Source organism: Corvus hawaiiensis, chromosome 2, assembly GCF_020740725.1.
Source record: "Corvus hawaiiensis isolate bCorHaw1 chromosome 2, bCorHaw1.pri.cur, whole genome shotgun sequence".
NCBI classification, from domain to species: domain Eukaryota; kingdom Metazoa; phylum Chordata; class Aves; order Passeriformes; family Corvidae; genus Corvus; species Corvus hawaiiensis.
Window position 1 is genome coordinate 107,558,771 of NC_063214.1, and position 25,215 is coordinate 107,583,985.

At 36.9% G+C, this 25,215-nt stretch overlaps 1 protein-coding gene across 5 annotated transcripts in view; it reads right to left on the reverse strand.

Moving 5' to 3' along the window:
- ADGRG2 (adhesion G protein-coupled receptor G2) overlaps positions 1-25,215 on the reverse strand; it is a 59,913-nt gene that overhangs the window by 9,643 nt on the left and 25,055 nt on the right. For 3 of the 5 annotated variants that reach the window (XM_048287273.1, XM_048287252.1, XM_048287254.1), the window contains exons 4-22: positions 20,014-20,055; positions 18,631-18,672; positions 17,096-17,158; positions 15,796-15,837; positions 14,646-14,693; positions 14,003-14,070; positions 12,349-12,422; positions 11,485-11,524; positions 11,330-11,364; positions 9,902-9,984; positions 9,219-9,279; positions 8,028-8,716; positions 6,244-6,442; positions 5,778-5,934; positions 3,579-3,728; positions 3,242-3,364; positions 2,061-2,106; positions 1,852-1,955; positions 1,130-1,254 (exon numbers count right to left, since the gene is read on the reverse strand). In XM_048287273.1, the coding sequence (XP_048143230.1) occupies positions 1,130-1,254; positions 1,852-1,955; positions 2,061-2,106; positions 3,242-3,364; positions 3,579-3,728; positions 5,778-5,934; positions 6,244-6,442; positions 8,028-8,716; positions 9,219-9,279; positions 9,902-9,984; positions 11,330-11,364; positions 11,485-11,524; positions 12,349-12,422; positions 14,003-14,070; positions 14,646-14,693; positions 15,796-15,837; positions 17,096-17,158; positions 18,631-18,672; positions 20,014-20,055 (2,191 nt within the window). The remainder of the gene's footprint in view (positions 1-1,129; positions 1,255-1,851; positions 1,956-2,060; positions 2,107-3,241; positions 3,365-3,578; positions 3,729-5,777; positions 5,935-6,243; positions 6,443-8,027; positions 8,717-9,218; positions 9,280-9,901; positions 9,985-11,329; positions 11,365-11,484; positions 11,525-12,348; positions 12,423-14,002; positions 14,071-14,645; positions 14,694-15,795; positions 15,838-17,095; positions 17,159-18,630; positions 18,673-20,013; positions 20,056-25,215) is intronic. The other 2 variants (XM_048287257.1, XM_048287264.1) reach the window with 2 other exon arrangements.

Below are 25,215 nucleotides of genomic sequence, written 5' to 3' on the forward strand. Positions count from 1 at the left end.
GTGACTGTTCCTTATTGCTAAACTAGATCAAGCTTTTGACTGGACATCTAAAGCCTTGATAGACACAAGTCCCAGTCTTAGAAAAATGAGAGAATAAAGAAAGAATACAAATGCTTTTAAAAATGATAAAATTCTGCACTGCTTTTTATATGTTGTATCTTAAATACATTCCTTCACACTTCTACTATGATAATCCATTATAAAATATTTCAGAGTGATACTTCTTCACGTCTTACTGCATAGAGCCTCATGATAATTCACTTGTTCATAAGATTAACATTTCTGAAGACTGAATCAACACCTTCCTGGTGAACTGGACAAATCTGTGCTGTTGGAGTGAGAGCTCCTCTGGACCCAGGCCCAGAGGAAAGCCAAAGCACAGGGGTTGAATTAAAACCTTTGGATAAGCTGAGATACATGAAGTCACACCAAAGTGAAACAGAAATATAGATTTTTAACTTTTAGTAGAAATATATGCAAAGTGCTTTAAACATTGAAAAGCTGCAGCAAAGAAATCTTAAACACAGTTCTTACTGCAGCAGAGTTACCTTTTCACAGAATTTCTTTACTTTAGACAAAACACAGATAGAACTATACTGTTCACATGTTTTAGATAAACAATTAGATTGTTCACATAAACAAGAAGAGCTGATAGAAACTATATACACAAATCTGGGTAATAGCTGTGTAATAATTGTGTAAGATTTATGACTATTAGAATTAGACCAGGATAAGTTAAGAAAAGAAAAACTAGAATCATGTGTCAATTTTATTGGTCAATTAACAAATATAATCCACACTTCTGTAAGTTTAGAAAAGAAGAAAAAGAAGAAGCTGTTTTTCTACTTGTTTGCCTGCTGCTGCTGCTGTTACTGCTTGGCCTTATTATGTAACCCCTTTGAACTCTGCCTTCAGAAGACTATGAGGCTATGAAATAAAGAACTTCAGCAGGACAGCAGCCTCCTGCTCTTTCACCCTCATCAGCAAAGAGAGAGTATCCCATCAAAAGCTCAACGCTGTGCATTGTTTGTGGAGACAGAATCCTTAATTTTTGAAAAGGATTTCGCAATGAAGGCTATAATCAATCCCAATTGAAGAATAATGGGAGCTTAGTTGAATGGGTACTTACTCAAAGGCTATGTAGGTCACAAGAGTAACAGAAAGAAAAATTGCAGAGAGGCCACAGCCTATATATGATATAAAAGTCAGTACCAATTCTTGTGTGGGATTCAAAGGAGTCTTTCCATACAAGTCCTAAAACAGAAACAGAAGTTAATTTCAGAGAACATGTTGATTTAATGGAAAAAGATAAAAAACCACCAAAATAAACAAAAATACAACTTTTCCTCTGCACTTAAAAATAATTTTAAAAAAGGAATTCACTCGTTTCATCATGGCTCTTATAAAAAGTTAGATGAAAAACAAAAAAGCCAATCTAGTCTTGTAAAGAGCAGGGAGCTGAACTCCATGATCCTTATGGGTCCCTTCCAACTTGAGATACTATTTTATTATTCTATTACTCTAATTGTGAAAACCCATTTGATTAAAACCCTGTTTTAAATTTGATTTATCCTAAATTTTATTTCCTAGAATATAAACAGCTGTCTAAATGTAAAAGCTGCAGCACTTGAGAATTTTTTTTTCCTCCAGTGGAAGTCATGGACTCCCATTTAACAAACGGTTTAAGCATATGACTAATTGTATGCTATTTGTACTAACACTGAAGCCAGCAGAACTGAGTATTATTTATTAGGTAGTATGTGCTTATTGAGTCCTCACTTACTTAAGACAACAGAAGGTTAAATGTGTTCTTAAATAAGGGTAAGATTGCATAATTTTTAAAATACTTACCATCAAAACTGCAAAACTTGTGAGATGGTTGCATGAACAGACTGTTTCATTTACTCTACTTTCTTTAACTATGCAACCTGCATATGACCAGCCTCCATGTCCATCTGTTAAAAAAAGCAGCTTTGTTATTCATTAAAGGCTTTACTTATATTAACATGAATTAACATAGCTAAAACACCACAGCATCTTGGGTGATCTCAAGTACTTACCATTTTTATTGAAGTCCCAGAAAACACATCTAACCGTTGAATTATCCTGTTTAGGAGTAAAAAGAATAAAAAATCTTACTAAACTGTGAGTTTAGGATTGAATGATTTCTGAATTATCTACAAAATGCTGTCAAGAATAAACACTGTATACAGCAAATCTGCCTGATCTACGTGAATGCAAAATTAATTTAGGTGCATAAAATGGATTAATATTGCAAACTGCATGTAAAAATATGCTGAACAAATTTGAAGTCACCATACAGGAGCTAGCTCTTGTGCTTATGCAAAGATTCTGCTCCTGGTAGAACCTTTTGAATGCTCTTTCATTGTCTTCCCACACTATACAACTTCTTGGGATTTCTCATCCTTCTGGACTTCATAACTTTTGAAGTCACGACCACACAGAAAAGGGAAAACCTTTTCATTTACAAATATTTGATCACTTCCTACTATCATGATGTTAAACATTTACATATTGATTTCCCCACACACATACAAATTCCATAAATACCAGCAGTAATACACATTGTTATTGTTATAAACACTGATACTTCTACAGTTATATCTCAAAACTCATTATTATGTCAAAACAAGTAAAGATGTCACTAAGCCAGCTCCTGAAAAAAGCTTCAGGTGCATTAGTGGAATCCCTACATTTTTTAGTTTATAGTAATTTAGGATTTTAAACTCTGTTAAGATATAGAAGACTTTAATCCTTGATGCTCCTTTCAGAAAGAGATGGTGTATAAGAGTCCTAATACGTCTAGATGACACAATCCTGTGCCATTTTCTTAGGGAAAATTTCAGTTTCCCTTATTTTCTGGCCATGTGGCACCCACAAATGTCATGACTGAAACATCTTCTCTAACAAACCACACTGTCAGTCTTCCATCTAAGAGTTTTTATTCTTTGTAGAATAAAACAAAAGTGTAAGTAAGAAAGATAAAAACTGGATGCATACGTGATAGAGCAAAATTACCTTATCTTATTTGAGAACTAAAATGTATACCAGTGGTAAATAAGCAAAAAAGAGTGATTTTTAATGTCCAGATGAAGATGAAATGCCCACACTAGTAAAGCAGAACAAACTCACTGGTATTCTTAGTACAGTGTTTCCACTACAACAGCTTCAGTGGAGGCAAAAAAACTGTACTTTAAGTCTGCCAAAATGTAAATCATACCTGATTAGGCTTGATATTCTGCAAAATAACAGTAACATTTGCCTTTAAGTTGCTAATGCTGAGGTTAGCAACACTTGATGATACTACACTGCTGATTAAAGATGCATTCTTCAAGGACAGATCCTGGAATGACAAAAAATGTGCCAGATTTTAAAATCTTAAAGGAAACAATAGTAGAGTACAGCATCCACAAGCTCATTTACTATGTGGAGTAAACACTGGACAAAAATAATTACTTTTTAAGTCAGAAGTTTTAAAACATGTTTTGTGGGGAAAAAAGACATTTTGCTCTAAGCTTGAGTTTAAAAGCCTTATGAATAGTGGGCCAAAAAAATACCTGAAACACAGTGGTCTTTTTAAAGAAGTTGAATATAATTCTAGAAGCCAAGTCCAACTCCTCAGTGGGCAAATTTGCCAGCAATGATGAAGGAAGTGTAATTGATCCAAGAGTATTTAAATTCTGAATTGCTTGAACTCCTAGAGAGATCTGAAAAATAAACACCAGGATTATGCTTCGTTTCAGTCTCCAAATAAATAAATTATGACTTACTTTCAGTTTAAAACTTCAAAATAAACATCTCTTTAATCACTGTCACAAACTCACTGCTGCTTTCATTCCTCTCCTGCTCCAATGCATGAATAGCATTGACAGGACTGAAAAGGATGCATCCCATTTCAGGTCTGCCTACCATTGAAAATAATCTGGCTTTAAGCATTTGCCTACACGGACATGACACACCACTGTGTGTTTTGCATTGATTTGGAAAAGGTGAAGAGCAACAACCCTGGTAGGTTTATGTAACTGTGTAGGGAGATCAACATTTCACAGCATGAAAGCCTGCTAAGGCCAAGAATTTTTATACCCTGCAGGAAGTATGTCAGAATTCAGAAAAAGTGTAAATAGCCATTATTTGTCAATACATTTTTAAGTTCAGTAGGTTATGTTTATGTGTAGATAAGAACATAAACCCTAACTTTTTGATCATCTGGCAAAAATTAAAAATAAACTGGATAAGCTACAATTCAGATAACTCAAGAACTTCGTGAACTAATATTGTACAGAAAGGGATCTGAACTTTCACCCATTTTATGCGCTGTGCTTACAGGCCAGGGTGCTTTGTTTAGTACAAAATCTCTCAACATTCTTGTCGCACATTAGTCCTTTACACACAAATATCATCACCTCAGTGTTCCTGGGAGATGTGAAACCTTAGTAGTACTGCAGAAAGAAATTATCTGAGTATTCAAAGAATGGCTGTAATAAGAGTAACAGTGTGAACTCCCCACAGTGCCCTAACAACTTGGTTTAACTCTTCTGTTTAGAACAGCACACTCCAAATGTTTTTCACCATGCATCCCCTAAAAGTTTTTGAGCATGAACCCCAATATATACTCATCCAGAAGTTACATGTATGTATTACTGTACTAATATATTACTTAAGTTATAAAACTTTTTAAAGGAGATAAAAAATTATTTTTGGAAATGTATTTTTTATTTATTGATCATATAAATAACATTTTCCCACACTGCAATGGACTGTTGTGTGCACACCCTGAGTACTCAAACCCCACTTTGGAGATCACCGGTGTAGACAGACCCCAAAGAAATCCTGAATCAATTCCACAAAAGCACTCCTGTTGCTCTAGTTTGAAGTAGATGATACTTATTGAAAATTTTCAGTGTTTCATTGCCAGTGCCATGCAATAAAAAAATCATTCCTTAGCAAATACCTGTATGTCAGCACTACCACCTCCTAGTCACCTCACATTCATGCACTATATATTGCTAAGAAATAGAAAATAACTCAAATGTTAAACATTTACATCATTTTCAGTAACACAGAAAAGTTTCAGTACTACTTATGTCTCACAATACATTAAGCTATTTTCTTCTCTGAGAAGGCAGAATATCCCAAAATTTGTCCAAAACTTTCCATCTCTCCTTGATTAAGCCTCCTAGGCTGGTATTGTCCAAATTATTATTTTCTCTGTCAGGAGGGACGTTTTGAATGAGGTAAAGGGGATCTAACCAAACTTTCTAAGCACTTCTTTCTTGGTGAGATGCCATCAGTGACAAACATCTGAGCATCATTATCCAAGCAACATACATGGTAGTTCTTTCCTGGAACCCTCTGCAATTATTTCTTTCAAACAGATGAAGCCATCTGGCAACATTCCTTGACAAATTTCAGCACTGTCATGGTGGCTGAACAAATGACTCATAATTCAGGGGATTTGAGGCAAAGTTATTCTGCCAAGCACTTTGTCCATTCTGGTGTTCTAGCTGTAACCTCTCCAACAGCTTATTAGTTCTGCCAGTTTCTGCTAAGTCAGCTGCTGTTTTACACCTACTTACACAGTTGAAAATTAAAGGAAAAACTATGGAGGGCTTAAAAAAAAGTCTGAAAATAACACGAACTAAATATCCTGAAACTGACATAAACAAATAACAAACTCATGTTCATATAAATATAAGACCATAAACATTTAAAAAAAAATATTTGAAAATTTGTAAGTATTGTAAGCATTTTGTAACCTGGAGATCAGCTGAGTCCTGGACAGCAAAAGACATTTGGTTGGAGCGGATTCTGTTGGTTTTGACAACTGCCAGAGCCAAGGAAGGGGAGACAAATTCAGCAGATGATGTCGATAAGTTCAGTTTTAAGCCAATATAGTCCACCAGTTTTATAATTCTGTCAAATAAAAAGTATACTTAGTATTACCAAGCACATACATCCAAAATTCTGAGGCAAGTTATGGTTATGGAGCAATAATCCAAGTGTAGTGTAAAATGCTCACTTATTATGGTGTCAACACAAAAAAACCCCAACGTTTTTCATGGCATTATATTATAGTACAGCTGGTAACATTAGAATGCTTGTCCTTCCATTTTGAATAACTACATTAAAGAACAAGAAAAATTCTTCTGGATTATGAAAAAGCGAAACTTGCTGAAGACATTTTATCAAGACATCCTGTAATCTATTGCCAAAATGACCTACCTGTTAGAAATTCGCAGTGGTAATGGCTGAGAAGCAGTGAGGATACCGCTCACCTCACTAACCATCCTTTCTACATCTTTTGGCTCTACTTTTCCAGCTGCTAAATCATTTTCTATTTTGGACACAATTTGCTCAGCTGTGGCAATACTAATGGTAGTGTGTTCGGAAGTTGTATTTGTAGTAGCTGAGAGAGTTTTTCCTGTGACAAACAAAAAGTTAAACATTCTGTTCAACAAATGAAGTAAGCTTGGAAAAGCAGAAAAATTAAACAGTTCTCTTGATCAAAAAACCATATAACTACTTGTAAGGTTTCTCAACGAGTTATATAATTCCTCCCTATCAGCTACTTTGCAATGAGCACTAATTTAAATCTCATGAAAACATAAGGCAAGGTTTCAAATTGCCAACATTAATTTCACATTTTATTGATTTCAAAGTTCCTCACATCAGACCATTAATATATTAAATAACCTATTATTTTGAATTTTTAGCCACTGAATTTCTGAGAGTGTCAGAAATTTGAAAAGAAACTTATAAAGATGTGTACAATCTTCATAAGAAAATACATAGCCAGTAACAATATTTCCCATCAGTAATAATATTTTAAGGACAATCCAACATTATTTTGCGGTATTTTAAATATAAGAATAGTTTAAAAAAAAAAATCTGCCTTTCTCTCTGACTTATTTTTTTTCTGTCCAAAAAGCATTTGTTCTATTGGGAACTTAGCACAGTACCTCCCTATGACAGTTATAAACCAGTGTGTAGGGTGAGGTATTACCACAGCCAAAGGCATCAGAATGTATTTTAAAATACATGCACATCAAATGAGAGTTGTCTCAGGGTTTTCACATAGAACAGAATCACGGAATCATTAAGATTGGAAAAGACCTCCAAGATCATTGAGTCCAGCCTTTGACTGAACATCACCTTGTGAACTAGACCAGAGCACTGAGTGCCATGTCCAGTTGTTTCTTGAACATCCCCAGAGATGGGGACTCCACCACACCCCTGGGCAGCCCATTCCAATGTTTAACAACCCTTTCAGTGAAGAAATTCTTCCTGAATTCTTCCTGATGTCCAACCTGAACCTCCCCTGGGCACTCCTATCCTGTCACTGGTTGCCTGGGAGAAGAGGCCGACCCTCACCTGGCTACAATCTCCTTTCAGGGAGTTGTACAGAGTGATAAGGTCATCCCTGAGTCTCTTCTTCTCCAGACCCTTCTCCAGCTCCATTGCCCTTCTCTGGATACACTCCAGCACCTCAATGTCTTTCTTGTAGTGAGGGGTCCAGAAATGGACATGGGATTGGAGGTGCGGCATCACCAGTGCCCAGTACAGAGGGACAATCGCTGTCCTGATCCTGCTGGCCACACTATTGCTAATCCAGGCTAGGTGCCACTGGCCTTCTTGGCCACCTGGGCACCGCTGGCTCATGTTCAGCCACTGTCAGCCAGAACTACCAGGTCCTTTTCCTTCGAGCAGCTTTCCAGACACTATTCCCCAAGCCTGGACTGCTTCCCAGGGTTTCTGTGACCCACTTGCAGGACCCTGCACTTGGCCTCGTTGAGCCTCTCATACAACTGGCCTTGGCTCATCGATCCAGCCTGTCCAGATCCCTCTGTAGAGTCTTCTTACCCTTCAGCAGATCAACACCCCCACCCAAAGGAATTCACAATAATTGCAAGGTCACCTCTCATATATATAATGTTGTTTAATGAAGTTTCAAAGCAAATTCAGAATATGGCATTCAAAATAAAGAATTATTTATTTGTCATATTTACCTGGGGTCCCACGGCCATCAGCAGTAGAATGAGGACGAGAAGCTGAGACAGAATGGTTGACAGGACTAACAGTAGGGGTCAAAGATATTGTGAAAGGAGTAAGGGGAACAATAGGTACCGTACTAACATTTTTGCTACCAGATATAAGTTGGGTTGTAGCAGGAGGAATTTGTGCAACAGATTTGGTTATAGCCTCAAAGTGGCGATTTATAATTGGGAGTTTGTGGGGCTCAGAAGAAGAAAGTGCAGAATGTTTAGTGAAACCTACAGAAGGAGAAAGTATTGTAAAAGTTTTGTTAAGGTGTACACCATCAGATTTAATTGAGAAGGCAGCATTAGTGACAGATTCTGTTGCAGCTGTGGGAACAGTGATGGATTTACTGGAAGTTATGGAAGAAACAGTTGGCATGGTAGGTGGAGTAGGAGATTCAGAAGAAGAACGTGTAGTGGTAACACTGGTGGAAGACATAGAAGTTTCAGAGAAAGGGTTTGTAAGGGGAGGTGTGGAGAGAGTTCCAGAAAAATAAATTTCTGTGAATGGTGGGATCAGTGGTCTAACTGTGGGGCTTTGTTTAGCAGAAAGTATAGTGGGGGGAATAAAAGAATTAGATTTGAGGAAAGTCTTTTTAGGGAGAGAAAGAGAATGAGGGGAAGGAACCCATATGGAATGAGGTGGCACTTGTATAGTACTGTAAAAGAAAAAAAGGTTAAAAAAATCCATGTTAAATTTAGCATTGTTTCTACTTTAAAGAAAATGAATTATAATAGAGGAATATATATGAATTATATGGACATAATACTAATAATGTGTATTTTAAAACCGATCAGATTGGATGTTTCATGCTCTAATATTTAGAGGGTTCTTACATTCTATTTTGCTGTAGTTGTTAACTAGCAAGTCCATAAATAAATACTGCTACTGTCTTTGCTGCCTGTTCTGAAGGTGAGCTGTTGTTGAACACAAAAGCTAGATGCATCAGGGAAAAAAGTGAAAAAAACAAAGGGATAAGAAGGGAGGGAAGGGAAAAAGGGAAAAAGGGAGGAAACAGAAGTGAGCTACACTGGAAAATGCTGGTCAGCTTTTTCTTGTGGAGTCCTTTCTGCCTATTACACTAAAGCATGGAAGTTTACTCTAGCAAAGTATTAGAAAATTTAGGAAATTAGCAAGTCAAATTTTGTATTTATACTTACTACATCTGTAATTCTTCAGCAGTCAAGGAACAATACTTCAGTGATGAACAGCAGCATTGATCTGAGATGACAAAGAACCATTATCCTTAAGCATAACAACTGCTAACATCATTAAGTAGAATATTTAACCATGTGTATTAGGTCTTTAAACAACATAATTTATTTTGAAGTTTGTTATGAAATTAGTTTTGCAAAACAAAAGAACTCTTGACCAGTCAGAATATTGTCATACCCCTAGATTTTTGTTCAATGCCTGACAAGTTCAGAGTTCTCTTTTTTTTTTAATTTTAAACAAACCAAAAAGCAACACTTTTGAAACAGAGACAAATGGTATGAGCCACTACTCCATCCTGTCACAACATCACTAAGAAAATTTGGCTACTTAACAATCCTTTCAATTCAGATTGTCATTTCAGCAAGACATGTTCTCAGCTTATTTTACACCTAATCCTTTCAAAGTGTGCTCTATTAAACCCAGTATTTTATACCAAAATATTTTTGTAAGTTATTTCTATCACACACACCCCCAAAAATCAGAAGGCTGCATTTTTATGTATTTATATTGCTCAAAACAGAAAATATTTTGATCTAAAAGTAAGTAACTACCTTGTCTTTTTAGCTACTTGAAGACCACATGTAAAGACATTAAATTGTGATGAGATTGTGTTTAAAGCACAACTTACCAAGTTGGCTTATTTTTGCTTTGTCTGTTAAACTGCTTATATTCTTTCTCTCAGCCAGCTTCATTATGAAATTGCAGTGTGTACTATAATAAGAAGAAAAAAGCTTAAGGCTCAAGAAACAGAGCTGCCTCCTCTTTACAACACATGAAACGAACATCAAATGCTAAGTGAAAGCACACTAGCACAAATGCTAAGTGTGAAAGCACATTTTTCCTAGGCTCTGTCAGATTTGGGCATATTTTTAATGCACATAAACCCCTATTCCAGGCTAATTAGAAGCATAATACATCAGTTTGTGGCACTTGTCCCTTACCTCTACTATGGCGATTCTTAAATGGGGTCCTCCCTAATCAATGTTGGCCATTAAAGAGTTGATAATTTTGTAAAGATAATAATGTAATCTCCACTGCTAGTGTAAATATGCCAGTGTTTATGAAACTTCCACCACCTGGGGAAGACAGCATTCTTTCTTGACTTTAGAGAGAAATTCAGTGACTCATTCAACCATGTAACTCCACCTTTACGACTACAGTTCAACAACTTGAAGCCCTGCCCAAACTAGTGAAGCTCCAGTAAAAATTCTTCATGTTCAGAAAATGCAAACACAGAGACGAATGAAAAGGCTTCCTTCCAGCACATAATAATGAAAAGATTACCCTAGCAACTGCCAGTACATGACATGAGGGTGTGATCTGAATACTTTCTGTCTCTATTATTTGAGTGTTTTGGACTTTTCTTTCACCCTAATCTAGGAAGATAAAGTCCAGATTCAAGTATTTGGGGAAATAGAGTTTCACATTTTGTTTTAGAATACAGTGTTTCCAAGCTGATAATTTTAAAGGACAATTTAACGGTGAGTAGCAATTAAACTGAGAGATTTTATTTTTGTTTCAGGGCTTCCAGGATCACCTCTCCGTAACGGCTTTGCCATTCTGATAACCCATGGTTTCCAGACTCTGAACTGGTTATTTCCTCAGGCTTCCCTACCCCAAGGATGGTTGGTTGCTCAAGCTGAAGAACAGCAACTTGGGAAGTCTCAAGCAAATCCCTCATAAAGATTGCACTGCATTCACAAGTTCTGTAATTCTGGTGCTCCCAGTTATGTGACTCAGCTAATAGCAAGATGCAGAAGAAATATGACAGGAAAGCCTGTGCTTCAGCAGAAGACTGATGAGAAGTACATCAAATACATTTGGGTTAAATGAAACCAACAAACTCTAAACGGTTTTTTCAACATCACGAATGCCAGGAGAATAATGAAATCAGAATTTGTTAACCTATATATATTTCTCCAGCCTGTTTCTTGAACTCCTGAACTTCCTAGAAAGTTTGTCTTTTTCTTCTGTTACAGAGCCATGCATACTTCACAGATCACAAGACAATATATGAGCTTTTAAATATTTGATCTTTAAAAATTTAGAAACAAACCTCTGGTTTTCTGCACTGCATTCCATAACAGAGGACTGTAATGACAAACAAAAATAGAAAAAAATTGGTTTATAAGGAGAAATCAGGAATGATGCGTTTTCATAAGTAAGTTGAAAAAAAGTTTTCCAAACAGTAACAACAATTGGCAATCTTACCTCACTTACTGCTCGCAAGGTTTTGTTGAACTCTGAAATGCTTTAAAATGAAAGGTTACTGTTAGGGAGGATTTTTAGTTATGTTTCTAAAAACAATTACAACAATTTAATAAAAAAAAACAATTACAGACAAAAAAAAATTTCCAGTTAATCAGTGATTTTTTTGAAGTCAGGCCAGTTCTAATACTGTAAAACCACATTTCAAAGCATTAAACATTTGAAGAGCTGACTTTTATTAGTCACTACACAAACTAAATTTAAGCCTCTGTCATCACATTTGAACATCAACCCACTGTAAATGTTATTTAAAAGAACAAAAGATAAATCTTAATGCTGCATTTTGACAAGCATTACTTAGAATAGAATTCTAAATTTATATTCAAAGCCACAGAAATAGAACGAGTAAAAAAAAAGCATTTCTTCCACAAACAAGATTTGTCCTGAAAAATCACATCTTTGTGATTTTCAGGACAAGTTTGGGAAATATTCACTCATTCAAACCTCTTCTTATAAAGACAGGGAAAGAAAAAACTCACCAAAATAAAGTCAGCTATGACTTCAAGAATGTTTATTGGAGAACATGCAGCTAGGAAAGTTCTCTTCTTAATTTCCTACCAGATAGACTGGAATCCTTAAATTATAACAAACATTTGGTGTACCATTTTTTAAAAGAAACTCCAGTGGTACATAAACTAACTAAGAGTATTCTAAAAAATAGTAACCTTATGTTAAGGAGCAAGAACGTACAACTTGTGAAATTTTTAATGTGCAGGAACAACACAAAATCTGCTCAACACACGGAAGGTCTCACTTCATCTTTTTCAAATGTAACAAAGATGTCAATCCTTATTCAGAATTACTTACCTCAGTTCTTGTGGGGCATGTGCTGGAATTTCAATTAATTTTCTGACTTGAGTGTGGGTGGTTATGTTATTAATCTGTTAGAAAAAAGATCCCACGGCTAAGTACAGCCAGTAATTTTTAGTCTTAAAAGAAAATTGTTCATTTCACACATTTTAATAGGCTGAAATTACAAAGATAAGAAGCACATTTTCTCATGAATACCCTGCAACAAATATTTACCATGACATTGTTGTCACAACTTATGGAAGGAACTGTTGATCTAGTATAGACCAAATCCCAAAATCTGATTTGTGAAAGATAGGGGCAAGAGGACAGTGAACTCACCATGTCGTATGTTGGAAAAAGAGGAATTTGGCTTAGTTTGCAACAAAGACAGCTTAGACCAGACACTGAATGAATTTTTTAACTCTAAGTGCAACAATGAGACACGCTCCATAACAGACGTAAGTAACAGATGACAGAATACTGCCAGTGAGAAGTCAAGAACTGCACGAAAGACATGGCAGAACTGAGCTAAATAAGTATGATCTAGCATTAGTGTCTGGGGATGCACTGAGGTTTATCTAAGGGCCCTTTCTATATATGCATTCTTATGCTCTTCTGGTTGCCAGCATTACAGGTTATTTTTACATTTCGTGCAAGCAGCAAGTGCCATGAGGCAAAACATCATCTAACATATGTGGTATTGACTTCCCCTAAGAAATACTCTTCTAAAAAGCAAGAGTTTCAAGACATGGAAACCAGTTTTTCCAGAAGCTGTAGGCATAACGTTACCACGCTAGGACAGTTTCAGTAGGCATTATCACCAGTGAAACACAACATAATGTTGAGGTGGGGCATATCCCCGCCCAAACTCGATGCTCCATGTGCAGCTGTGCAGTAGCTCTCCATGCATATGTTGTTGACTACTCTCATGCTTTCAGGGACTGGCATGTGAAATCTCAGACTGAGGACTGACAAGGATGTGTAGGATAAAGATACAAGGTCCTTTTTTCCTTCCCTCAGTTTCCATCTGTAAACAATTAAGCATTGTTGTCCTCATAGTATTATCTTGATACTGAATCATCTATATGGTCCTTGCTGTGCATGACACTGTCCTCTCAAAACTCTCTTCTGTTGTAAAAATGGACACACTCATGTCAGATAACCCTATTGCAAAATTAATAACTCAGTAACCACAAGCCAAAGAACATAGAATGATCATGCAAAAGCATAATTGACAATAAACACAAAAAAATAGAACTATTTATGAGAGTCTCAACATGAATTATTCCAGGATATAATCCAACTTTAATTATGCCCAAATAGTTGCCATCTAATGATGCTCATCTTCTAAAGGCAAGTGCCTGAATTAAACTCCAAAGGAAGATCCTGTGTGCCTAAAGGTAAATTCTTGAGATTACCCAGAGCTTCCCCCTCCTTTCAGTGGCCATGCAGAGAATACAGGTCCTTACTGTAGGAAGTTAACTTAGCTGGAATTTTAAAATCTAGCCGCAAAGCAGCTTTTAAAACAGAGCTGTTGCTTCCACTGCAAACAGTATCTTGTACTGCAAACACAGTAAGAATCATGTTATGGTATCAGTATTTTAAGTGTAGACAAAAAAACTCATTTCAACCTTCCTCACAATAAAGTTTTAAAAGAAAGAATACTTACTATTTCTACATTTAGTGATGCATTATTTTCTTCACTTGCCCGAAGCTTTACCTTGCCCACATAGAACACTAAAAGCAAAAGTAAAAAAAGTTAGGAAAATCAATGCTAAAACACAGGATGCAAAATTTTTTGAGAATTGAAGATTTTACTGTCTTGTGTCTTGATACGAGGGAAATAAGAATACTTTCACTAGCTTATCTAGTGTGCAATTGTTCTTCCATCTTATCACCTATTTCAACAAACAAACTCGCCCAATAGCTCCATTATTTTCTATATATTTGATTTTGATGGCTGTCCCTAAATTCCTTCTAGTTAATCTATTCCCAAAACAGAAAAACTGCACTGTGTGTTACTATTAATAGAACTCCATAGCATACTTGTTTCTTGGGGTTTTTTTGTAATTGTTATCTGCAATTGTGTGCCTTTGATGAGAAACCAAAGATCAAAAGTACAATAGTCTCAACACTACTTAACCTTCCCCCGTTTAATATTTTTAGAATTCATATAAAATCTCTCTAAATTTACAAGGAAATTTATTACAGACCTAGCTTTTACATGGCAACTAAATGTTGCTTCATTACTCAGAGTATAAAATAGTTGGACAAGATTTTTATAAAAAAAATGGGAAAAGAAAACCACTAACCTGAATAATTACAGGCACGTGTTACGTTGCATACAATGGTTTCTCCTGCTATAGATTTTTCGGGAAAAAAACCAAACAACCACTGAGTAAAAAAGTTAAACATAAATCCAATATTAACACATGTATTTACAATCATTCCAGTGTTTGAAATGTAAATGTCTTTATCTTGTGGAAGTATTTGACATACTGTCTAGGCTTCACCTCTTTACAGCTCTTACCATGACATTTTCCAAGACTTAGTATTCAGAAGTATTCATGCTGCCTTTGATTAATAATTTTGAATAATTTTCTGCAACAGTTTTGACAGAAGACTTACATGCAAGTGGTCTTCATTTTTTTTCCTTTTAAAAAATTTAAATAGAAATTAGCATACAATTAATAAGTTCTTCAAATATCACAGAATTCAACCACTAGGCAGCACATTATCTGCTTCTGAGGATCCTACTATGGCTCCATATGATAGCATGAAGCTAAAACTGCTCTACCTGATGGAATTCAAACTATGATGACAGCAACCATGTACACTCATCTAGCACAGCATGCCTTCATTTAGTTACAGCAAGCTTTTGGCTGCTCCATATTTGCTATATTTTTAATACTACCTACACTGCTGAGAAATAACACTGATACTAAATTAGGGTACTGTAAACAGATGGCTCTGTTGTATAATATAAAAATAAAGCATATTTGCATCCAAGACAAAACTCCTACACTTGTTCATTAAAACAAAGTGGCAGCACGACTCTCCTTACTTAAGCAGATGGATTGGCCCCCATTAATGGAAAAAAACTAAATCCTATTTTTTCCGCTGTTATCATTAGTTAGTACCAAATGAGAAGGGAATTTTTTTTTCCACTTTCTCTGTGGTACAAACATTTGACTGTAAAAGTTTGATGCTTCATCAATTTTATCACCATCAATAAATAAGCCATCAGAAGGTACAGACTGTAAGTTGGTGGTAATATTCAAATTATTAGAAAAAACCCCAGTTTTTCAGACAGCAGTTTAGACTAAAATAAAGTTGATGGTTGGACTTGATGATCTTAGAGGTCTTTTGCAAATTTTATGATTCTGTGATCCTAAAAACTTAAAACTTGATGTTTTGTGTTTGAAGCACAAAAACATATCAGTGGTGATAGATGAAACCTACCTGGTGTTATGGTGGAGTAATAATCAGTGGTTGTAAGTGCTTCTGTTAAAAAAAATAAAAAGAAAGTCTAAAGTTTTCACTTTTTAACTTCAAAAAACTATAAAACACTGTAGCAGAGGGGGGTCCTGTGAGCAGGGGAATCTAGCCAGAGTCACGATACGAATACCAATATGATTTGAGCATCGTGCTCCAGTTTTATTATTCTGTTACACGAAGTTATACTTTTTCCCCAAGTTCACGCCCCTTTCCCATGAGAAAGCCTCTAAGCAGCGGGGGAGCTGACCAGTGTGCACCTTTTCCCAAGGCTGTTCAAGGCTGCTGGCTGGCAGGTACCTAGCAAGCCTATCTTCAGCCTGAGGCCCCATCAGGGGTACTTCTGCAACAGCCCTGGGATGCCCAAGCCCTCCTGGGGTATCCTATATTCCACAAGGAATCCCTCTACACAACACACGTCACAAAAATTATTTCTATTTCAGACTGTGTTTCCAGGAAAAGTGTAAATACATGACAATTTACAAGAAAATGAAGTTACTTTCAGTGTGGGAAATGCAAAACCAGCAACTGGAGTAAGATCCATCCAATGTTTATATCCCCATCTGAGCCAGCAACTCCTGGCTCCCTACTGTTCAGAGGAGAAAGGGGTGCTTTTACAGTGGTTCCCATTTATCCTATTCTACATGAGCAATCCAGTGTAAGATCAATCTTGTTCTACAAATGTGTTTTTCAATTAACAACGAAGAATAGCAGGATGTCCAGCTCCTATACAGGCATGGAGGAATCTGTACTGATGTGGAATAAACCTACTCCTTTTTTCAAATGGCAAAATCAGGAAAGGAAGGGGTAGCAAGTTCTTCTGATTGAGTCTTCTCTGATACAACCTGGCAACTCTTTGCAAGAACATGTATCATGTAAGTGTCATGTATTTAAGGAACGGGGTGTACATTTTAGTTCCGTTAAATAACTTAAATAGTTATCGGAAAGCATAGAAAATATTTCATATAGATATACAAAACCCCCTATATACGTGCTAAAAAATACATCTGCCCTGTTTGAGTTTTGGTAAGCAATATAATATTTTGAATGAAAAAGAAAGGTTTACAGGTCAGTTAAGTGCACCTCGGAGCCCTAACCATACAGACTTAAAATACAGACTGCAGATAAATACAAATTTTAAGATCATGTATGAAAATAATTTGGAATAAACGAACCCCAATTACTAAAAAACCCAATAAAAAAGCAACAAACACAAATGCAACAAACATCTCCCTTGAAACCTTGCTCTCTTTGTGCAAATTCTCACCTGTACTTTGTGTAGTTTCCTCTGAAGACATATCTGAAATATAAAAATTCATAACAGTAAAACCTATAAAAATAAAACATAAAAAATCCTAAAAGTCTAAATCCAACAAAATCTAAATAAGAGAAACAGTAAGAACATCTTGCCTGAAGAATTAATTGGATATGTGATAAAAGTAACAATAGAGAATTCTAGGGAAAAAAAGATAAAAGTAAAAATTGTATTAATAAAGTATCCTACCTCTATGAATTTTTGAGAAAAAAGATCAAGCCTGCAAAATGCTGAACATAAACTGAATATTATTTACCTAAATTTCATTTTAAGAACAACTTCAAAGCTTGTTAAGAGTGTTCACGTTATTCAATACTAATAATTGAAATAATGTTCACATTATTTCAAAAATCTGAGTATCTGAATACAACCAGCTTGGAATCAAATGTCCTCCTTTTACTGGTTTCATTCTTTCAGAAGATGCAGATAAATTTTGCATATCCAATTGCAATAACTGCTTAACCTCAAGGACCTTTTCCTGCAGGAACTCACAGCATTCATAAGCAGACATGACACACTGGGTTTGGCAAACTGTCTCTCCAAAAAAGCTATTTTTGTCAGTAAACATATATAAATAAAATAGAGTAATGATGCAAAGTTCTTTTCAGCAAAATTAAGACAATAGACAAATATCTGTGCTTACTAAGAATATTTTAGGTGTCAACACAAGAATAGAAAGTGGTTAGAAGACCACTTTATATCACTTCAATATGACAACTTAGTAACTTTTTTTAAATGGGCCAGAGCAGATTCACAACAGAAGAAGAATTTTCCAAGGCAACTAACAAGCAGCCAAAATATGAGCAATCAGAGTGAAAAGTAATGCTGGTTTCATCTTCTTGGCCTTGTATATACTACACAAATACTGAATGTGATGCAGTTGTTAAAGATGAACCATTCCCAAAGAGTGACTACATCTGCAAAACAACAAGATCTTGTGTGTCTTTTATCCAGAACACTCTATGTCAGTATACATTAAGCAAGAAAGCAACTGGCTTTCACGCAGCTTATTTTGGTGTGTCTCATTCTGAATTTTTTAAAAATGCTTTCATAGATGATGCTTATCATCTCCAGCTCCAGAAGTTTTTAGAGCCTTGTGTGTGTGCACGCATGTGTGTAGTGTAATCTACTGCATGAAATAACATCTGCCAGGGTGGGAGGAGATGCAAAGGAGCTCTCACTACAGTTTTCCTCCTCTGCCATCTCAGCAAACTCTTCACTGTTCAGATAACTCAACAAAAGGCTCCTGATCAAGCAACTTGCACCTAACTTCACCCCCAAGTACCACAGCCACAAGCCATGAGTGATCCTATAAGGTAAGGTATTTCATTACAATGTAGAATGAAACAATTAATTTTAAATGAAAACATTTTAGTGTTGGAACTCTGTTACATTACAACGTTCCTGCATTACCACAGATAAAAGCAGATTTACATAAAAGGAAATAAAAAACATTGCAGAAATCAGTAAAGTCCTGACTTTCTTACCAGAAACTGTTGTTGCAGCTGATTCTTCTGAATCTGTAAATTCTGTTTCAGGTTAAAAAAACAAACAAACAAACCCATTATGAAGTTCTAGACACATACATGATCATCCTCAGCAGGCTTTTCTTATATTATCAGAAGTTCACTGCATTCACCAGAAGAGGGCAACACCTGCTCTTTCAGAACAACACTTCCAGGTTGCCAAAAAAGGCAGATATAGCAACCTCTGGTTAAAAAAAAAAAAATTACAATTTTTATGCACTCAAATAGAATTCAGTGCAAGAAATTTTTTTTTCGAGAAATTCTGGACAGTTTGAACAGTATAATGCTAAGAAACCAAAAATTATTGACCCAAGATATGTGCCACACTAGCCTGAAAGCTACATGCTTATCCTGAGCGCCTTGCTAATTGTGGGAATGGGAATCAAGCACACACAAGACGGCTCTAGCTGGGTATGAAGAGCTCTTCTCAGACTTTTTACAATAACAGTGATATTTGCCACTTAAAATTTATCCCATTCGTATGTATTTTCTTTTCTATCCTGCAAAAAGCAGCGATAAAAAAAACCCTAATTGATTTCAAGTTTGAACCTCTGATTTCAACAGGAACCAGCCAACTGTTTATATAGCAACCACTAGGTATTAGATTTTTGATATTGTTACAGTCAGTATTTTGATCAAAAATAATTTAGGAAATTTGATATCTCATTCACATAGCAACTTTAAAGTTGGCCCTTTCAGTCACTGAGTGGTTTTTGATACTGTCAGAGACATATCAAGTTACAGGTCACAGTTATCATAGAAACAAAATCTAAAGAACAGCTGGATGCAAACATGAAGCACTATTCAAAAAATATACTTAAGTTATTTCAACACCTCTCAAAGGTCAAAAGTCATCCTATAATGTTGCTTACAATACACTAATTATACTGTAAGGCCTTTTCTACTGCTGCAGAAGACTTAAATCAGATATACCAAAAGTCCCTGAAGAAAACTAGATTTTTTAAATTAAAAATCGTAGACAAGGAGTTTCTGAAATGCTAATCACTAATTAATTCCTTGCTCTAGTAAGACTATTTTGCTTGCCTTACTGAAAACTAGCAATAGCTTCTTTCCAAAGGATAAATGTGAATACAATTTCTGTAATGAAGGGAGAATCAGAATCATCTGAGAGACTTTATTTTCATTTTCTCTGGAAAACTACTGATGCTATTTGCACCACAAAATTAGCTAATAAGCCACAAGGATGATACAGAAAATTAATTTGCAAATGTGCACATGCTTAACTATCTCCATGAATTACAAAGTAACAGCAGTGGCCATCTTCCTACACACTTTCTAAAATAGAAGAACAATGGGGCAAAATCCCACAGAACCCCAACATACCTGTAACTTGTTTTTTGCCACGCAGCATAGCAGTAGTTTCAACTGCAAAATAAGATCATCTTTTAGGAGCAGAAGATTTAAATATAGTTGTACACATGCATACACACACACACACTTTTTTAAACACAACTATTTTAGATGTGGTACTCACCTCACTTCAAAATAGTTTGCACAACTACTTTGCATCCATTAAGAAATATTTGTCAAGACTTTTTGAAAGCTGAAAGTTGAACTCTTTTGAGTTCAGTTTTCCACTCAGATTATCTTTTTATACTTATGGAAGATACAAATTAGGCCATGAGCTTTCCCACTTCTCTTCCATTGCCAGTGTCTTCAGAAACCTATTCAGCACATTTGCTTGAGTGAAGATGAAGCAGACTAAAATAGCAACAACTAAAAATGTAACATGTATATGCACATCATGATGTGCATGCACATCATGTAGACACACATCCAAGAGCTGCACCACCAAAAAACATCTAAACAATGAAAGATCAGGCTGCCAGAAATGAAGCAGCTCAGGTGGACCTGGGCTGGGATGAAAAGGTGAGCTATTTCCAGCTCAATGGACCCATGAAACATGTCTGCAGGGAGAGATGCAAGACACAGATGGGCTTTTGATCAAGGGGTGGATCTGACAATTGAAGCCATCACACTCATGAAAGTGAAATGTGACATCATCAAGTCAGCCAAGTGACTAAAGCCTCCCTGGAAAAGAAGATGGTGTCTGGACTATCAATGAGGAGGCCCAGCAGATCCATTAAATCACACTACTGCAGCAAACTTGCCACCAAGGCAAGTGCTATGTGCTTCCTGTGGCGGACAAAAAGCAGCAGATGACTCCAGATGTTGCCTGCACCCTGTCACCACTCAAACCACCACTCCGGGCCTCTAAAAACAAGTGGCAACACAGCATCACCTATACTTAAGACACTGTTACCTACTTCAGCATCTTGAATAGGTGAGACCCTGTCTGCTGGGCAAAGAGGAAGAAAAGCTCTTCTCAAGTCACTGAACCTGGTGGGTCACTAGGCACAGTCATGATTCAAGCCCACAGGGTAGCAGAAGAAGAGAGATTCTCTCTGAATTGCTGGAGTTGGTGGGACAGTTTCTCCACAGGTAATGCCTTGATACCTGGCCAGTCCATCACTGCCATGGCACATTGGTGGATACTGAACTGTGCCACAAAGCCCATGTACAATGGACATCACCCAGATTCTTGGGAACCTCGTCGTTGTCTAGGTTGCTGTAGACTACCCCCACCCCTGCTAATGCCCTCAGATACTGGACACCTTCCTTCTTCCATCAGTGGTGGTCCACTTGCACCTGTAGTCTACCTGACCATCCTCAGACTCTGAATCCAGTCATCCAAGCTCCAGTCTCTGTGGGACCTCCAGTAACCAATCACTTGGAGACGACACACAGGAAAGTGTTCTGAGGGAACAAATTCCTGGGTAGCAAGGTATGTGGGAGAATTTGGGCAGCTGCCTAGAGCAGTATTCACCTCTGATGGCATGGGAGTTTACACCCAAACAGGCAAGGAATCCTGGTGAACCGGCACACCACTGGAAGGATGTCTTGCTTACACCGAAGGCAGAGACTTTTGGTCTTGTGTTGGGTCCTGGCATACGCCCACCAGGCCTGTGTCCCATGCCCTGGAAGGGGCAAGAGGACCTCTGGATGTAAGGACAAACAAATGGATGCTGCAGCTAAATCAGAGACACAACCCTAACCATAACAGTCAAGGGGAAACTATGGAAGTGGAGGTTGACACAGTTAGGGAAGGAAGAAGAAGATCCTCTTGAGGTGATGTAGGAAGACAACTCAGAAGAGGTAGCCTGTTCTGCAGCAGGACAGCCACAAGAACAGGAGAGGGAAATGACAGAAATCAAAAAAGAGACAGAAATTATCCAGTCCCTACTCCTGAGCAAGGTGTGAGATGCACACAGATGACAGCTGCCAGCCAGGTAAGCAGATTGCTGCCTGGCTACCCCAATGCTGGGATACTGAGACCAATGATCTGAAGTCAGAGACAACATGACAGCTTGACAAGATGAAAAATGTCAGTTCATTTTTGTTGAATATCATACACTGCATGAAGCTAAAAGCAGAAACTCTGAAATATGGCAGGATGAATACATGGGAATTGGATTCATTGCACTACAATTTTTTAGGAGTTTTCCATGCAACTTAAGTTTTAGTTAATTTGCATCCTGAGTAGAAATTTTCTCATGTAGAAGAAAGAGGGAGAGAGAACCAATATTCTTAGTAAAGTAATACATATCCATTTAGTAAAAGGTACAAGTAAAAATTCACACTTTTTTACATACCAGTCTACTGAACTTAAACTCCTTCAGTAAAGATAAGACCAAGTTACATCAAACGTCTCATTTGAGACAACTAGGCTTCTGCTTACAGAGAAGTACAATTGTTTTTTTTTTTTGACATCTAGAACTGTATGAACTTGATAGATCATAAAAATCTGGATATAACCTTAATTTTTATAGTCAATTTTCAGGAAAATTAGGACTTCTCACTATATTGTAAGTCCAGATAAAATACATATTCCTGTAAGGAATATATTCTAGAGCTCTTACGTAGAAGTGCTGTTACTTTAACACTGTAAAGTGATTAGGAATTACAGATACCATAAAATTATTTTCTTAACACCTAGTGTAGGCTTGGGGAAGACCCTTAAAATACAATACCAACTTAAATAATATGCAGAACTGAAGCAGTAGCCAGATAAAATTATTCTGTATTGTTTAAACAGTAAATACTTTTAAAGGTAGAATGGTGCAAATAAAAATAATTGAGTGAAATTCTGGTTAGAGAAGGAAGCACCCTTCCACAGGTGGGCAGTCTGACTTTCCTACCACAAAAAGTGAATTCTATCTCCAAAAGTTTACCTGTCACTAGTCCTGTCCTAATCAGTGGTTAAGACCTTGTGCAAAAGCCCTTATCTCCAAAAATAGCTCTGGAGGAAATTAAATTCTCAAAAGGAACCCACTTCTTGAATATGCAGCAGCTCAGAGCAAACACCACCACACTGCTTCTTCTGCCCACTTGAAAATGAAATCTGTACAGGGAATCTAACTTTAAGATCTTTCTCACAAACTCTTTTGGATTCAGTGTAGACAGTCTTGTTGTATACAAGCTGCCTTTTGCATCCTCCATACCCCTTCAACTCGCCTTGCAAATTTTTGTGGATACAAGTGGTACCCTGAGGTAGGTACAAAAACTGTACATTAACATATTTAGTTTTGTAGATTAGGAAAAAGACAGTGAACCCTAAAAATGCCAAATGTTTTTAATAACACATCCAGCAGTACAGGGAGTAAAATAAGCTAAACGTGAGCCATGCATATGGAGCTGGCAAATGCAGCAACTGATGATGGCATACATAATCTGAGGGACAATTTTTTTATGGACACCAGTCTAACCACGACTCCTCTTATAGTACAATAGTCACATGCCTACAGTTGCTAGAAATTATCCATGAGTATGAGACTTGTCATTTATCAAGGTGCAGCATTAAGTTCATTAACCAAGCCTTTCACCAGAATCATCACTGCATACAGAAAGGAGGAAGGAGGAGAGACGTACATATTAATTTATTTGTTAACCCCGTGTTTAAGAACAAGAAAAGAAAGTGAATAGGGTTTACTTGGAGAAGGATTAGGGCTCAATCTAAAATATCCCTAAAGTTGACATGTAAAAAGGAAAGTAAAGTAACTTAAGATGTGTTAGTTACAAGCTAACAGAAAATTTATTGCTCTTAGGTTGTTTACTGTTGATAAGAGCATGAAAATCCTTACCTGTGTGAAACTTCCATTTATTTGCTCTATGGATTTTCATTTGCAACACTGTTAGTTTAGGATCACCAAATCAATATACCTAACATATCCTATTCCAAAACAAGGGATTACACGTCATAATAACACTTTGCTACATTTTCTCTAGTAGAAAACACTCTTGAAGATTCAAACAGTAATTAAATAGGCAAAACCCAGTATTATTTTTTGCTTTTGTTGCAAGGGAGATAGAATAGGCCCCCACAAGAACTGTTTGGTTTCTTTTCTGAGGGAAAAGGCAACTTGATTAAATGAGATAAGCACCAGTTTCTGTTACTAACATGCATCATTAGAAACAAAAGCAGCAAGTCCCTTACTGTCTTCATATCACTTTGTACTGTTCCAACACAAATAGCTAGCTAAGCCACGACTTGGGAATCCCATCTGTGTAGGCAGAGGAAACTCTTCCACAGGTTTGAAACCTGTTTAGCAACTCTCACCATAGCTCCATACCACAGCTGCAAAAATTGTGACAACCTTCATTTCCCAATGACTTCGTCTCACAATGGGAACCAGTGTAACTTCAGCAGCTCCAGCCAGGAGACTAAACCTATTAACAGTACTTAAGGTTAGGTGCACAAACCAATATAGCTCTGAGAGAGACCAGGTACCTGGCCTAGTCTAAAAAAACAGCCTTGTGTTTACAGCATTCCTTAGCATGACAGCTTTTAATTCTCAGGCTACTGGACCTTTTAGGATGAGATGGTCTCCACATGTCCTGCTGAAGCTGTTCCACCAAGAAAAGCAGAGTTGAAAAATCAATTCAGCCAAAGGGAAAGAAAGGCAGAAGGAGGATTTGTAACACAGTGGTCAAGATGGGACAGATGGTTCTGGTCCCTTCACCAAAGGCACTGTCACTCAAAGTACACCATTTGTTCAGTAGCTCAGGCACAGGATAGAGAAAAAGCCCTTAAAGCATGAAAGGTGTACAATGTTCTATCTCCAACTGTGATAATGAAAAAAAAATCCTTTTCTTCTCCCTACCTTCAATCTAACTTAGGAGCAGTACAGTCTTTCTTAAAATTTTTGGAAAGGCAACACCCTTTCTGATTCACCTGTCTTCAGACAACCTGGTCTGTGAGAAGCAGTTCAGTTTTTCCAGGGTGGAGAAGTGAGAAGCAGCTGGAATCTGGCTGCTGATAACAATTTCGTGCAAGAACGACATTACTGGCGGCAGTTTCTTGTCCTCCTGTCTCAGGGGAACATTGCTGCTGCTGACTAACGCTGTTTTACCTAACACTTCATGATCTCCTTTAAACCTTTGCAGAAAGCATCCTCTGAGCAAGCCACTACTGGGCTTTCCCAGGAGGAGAAAAACAGTCTGAACTTTAGTGAACTAGAGCCTCCC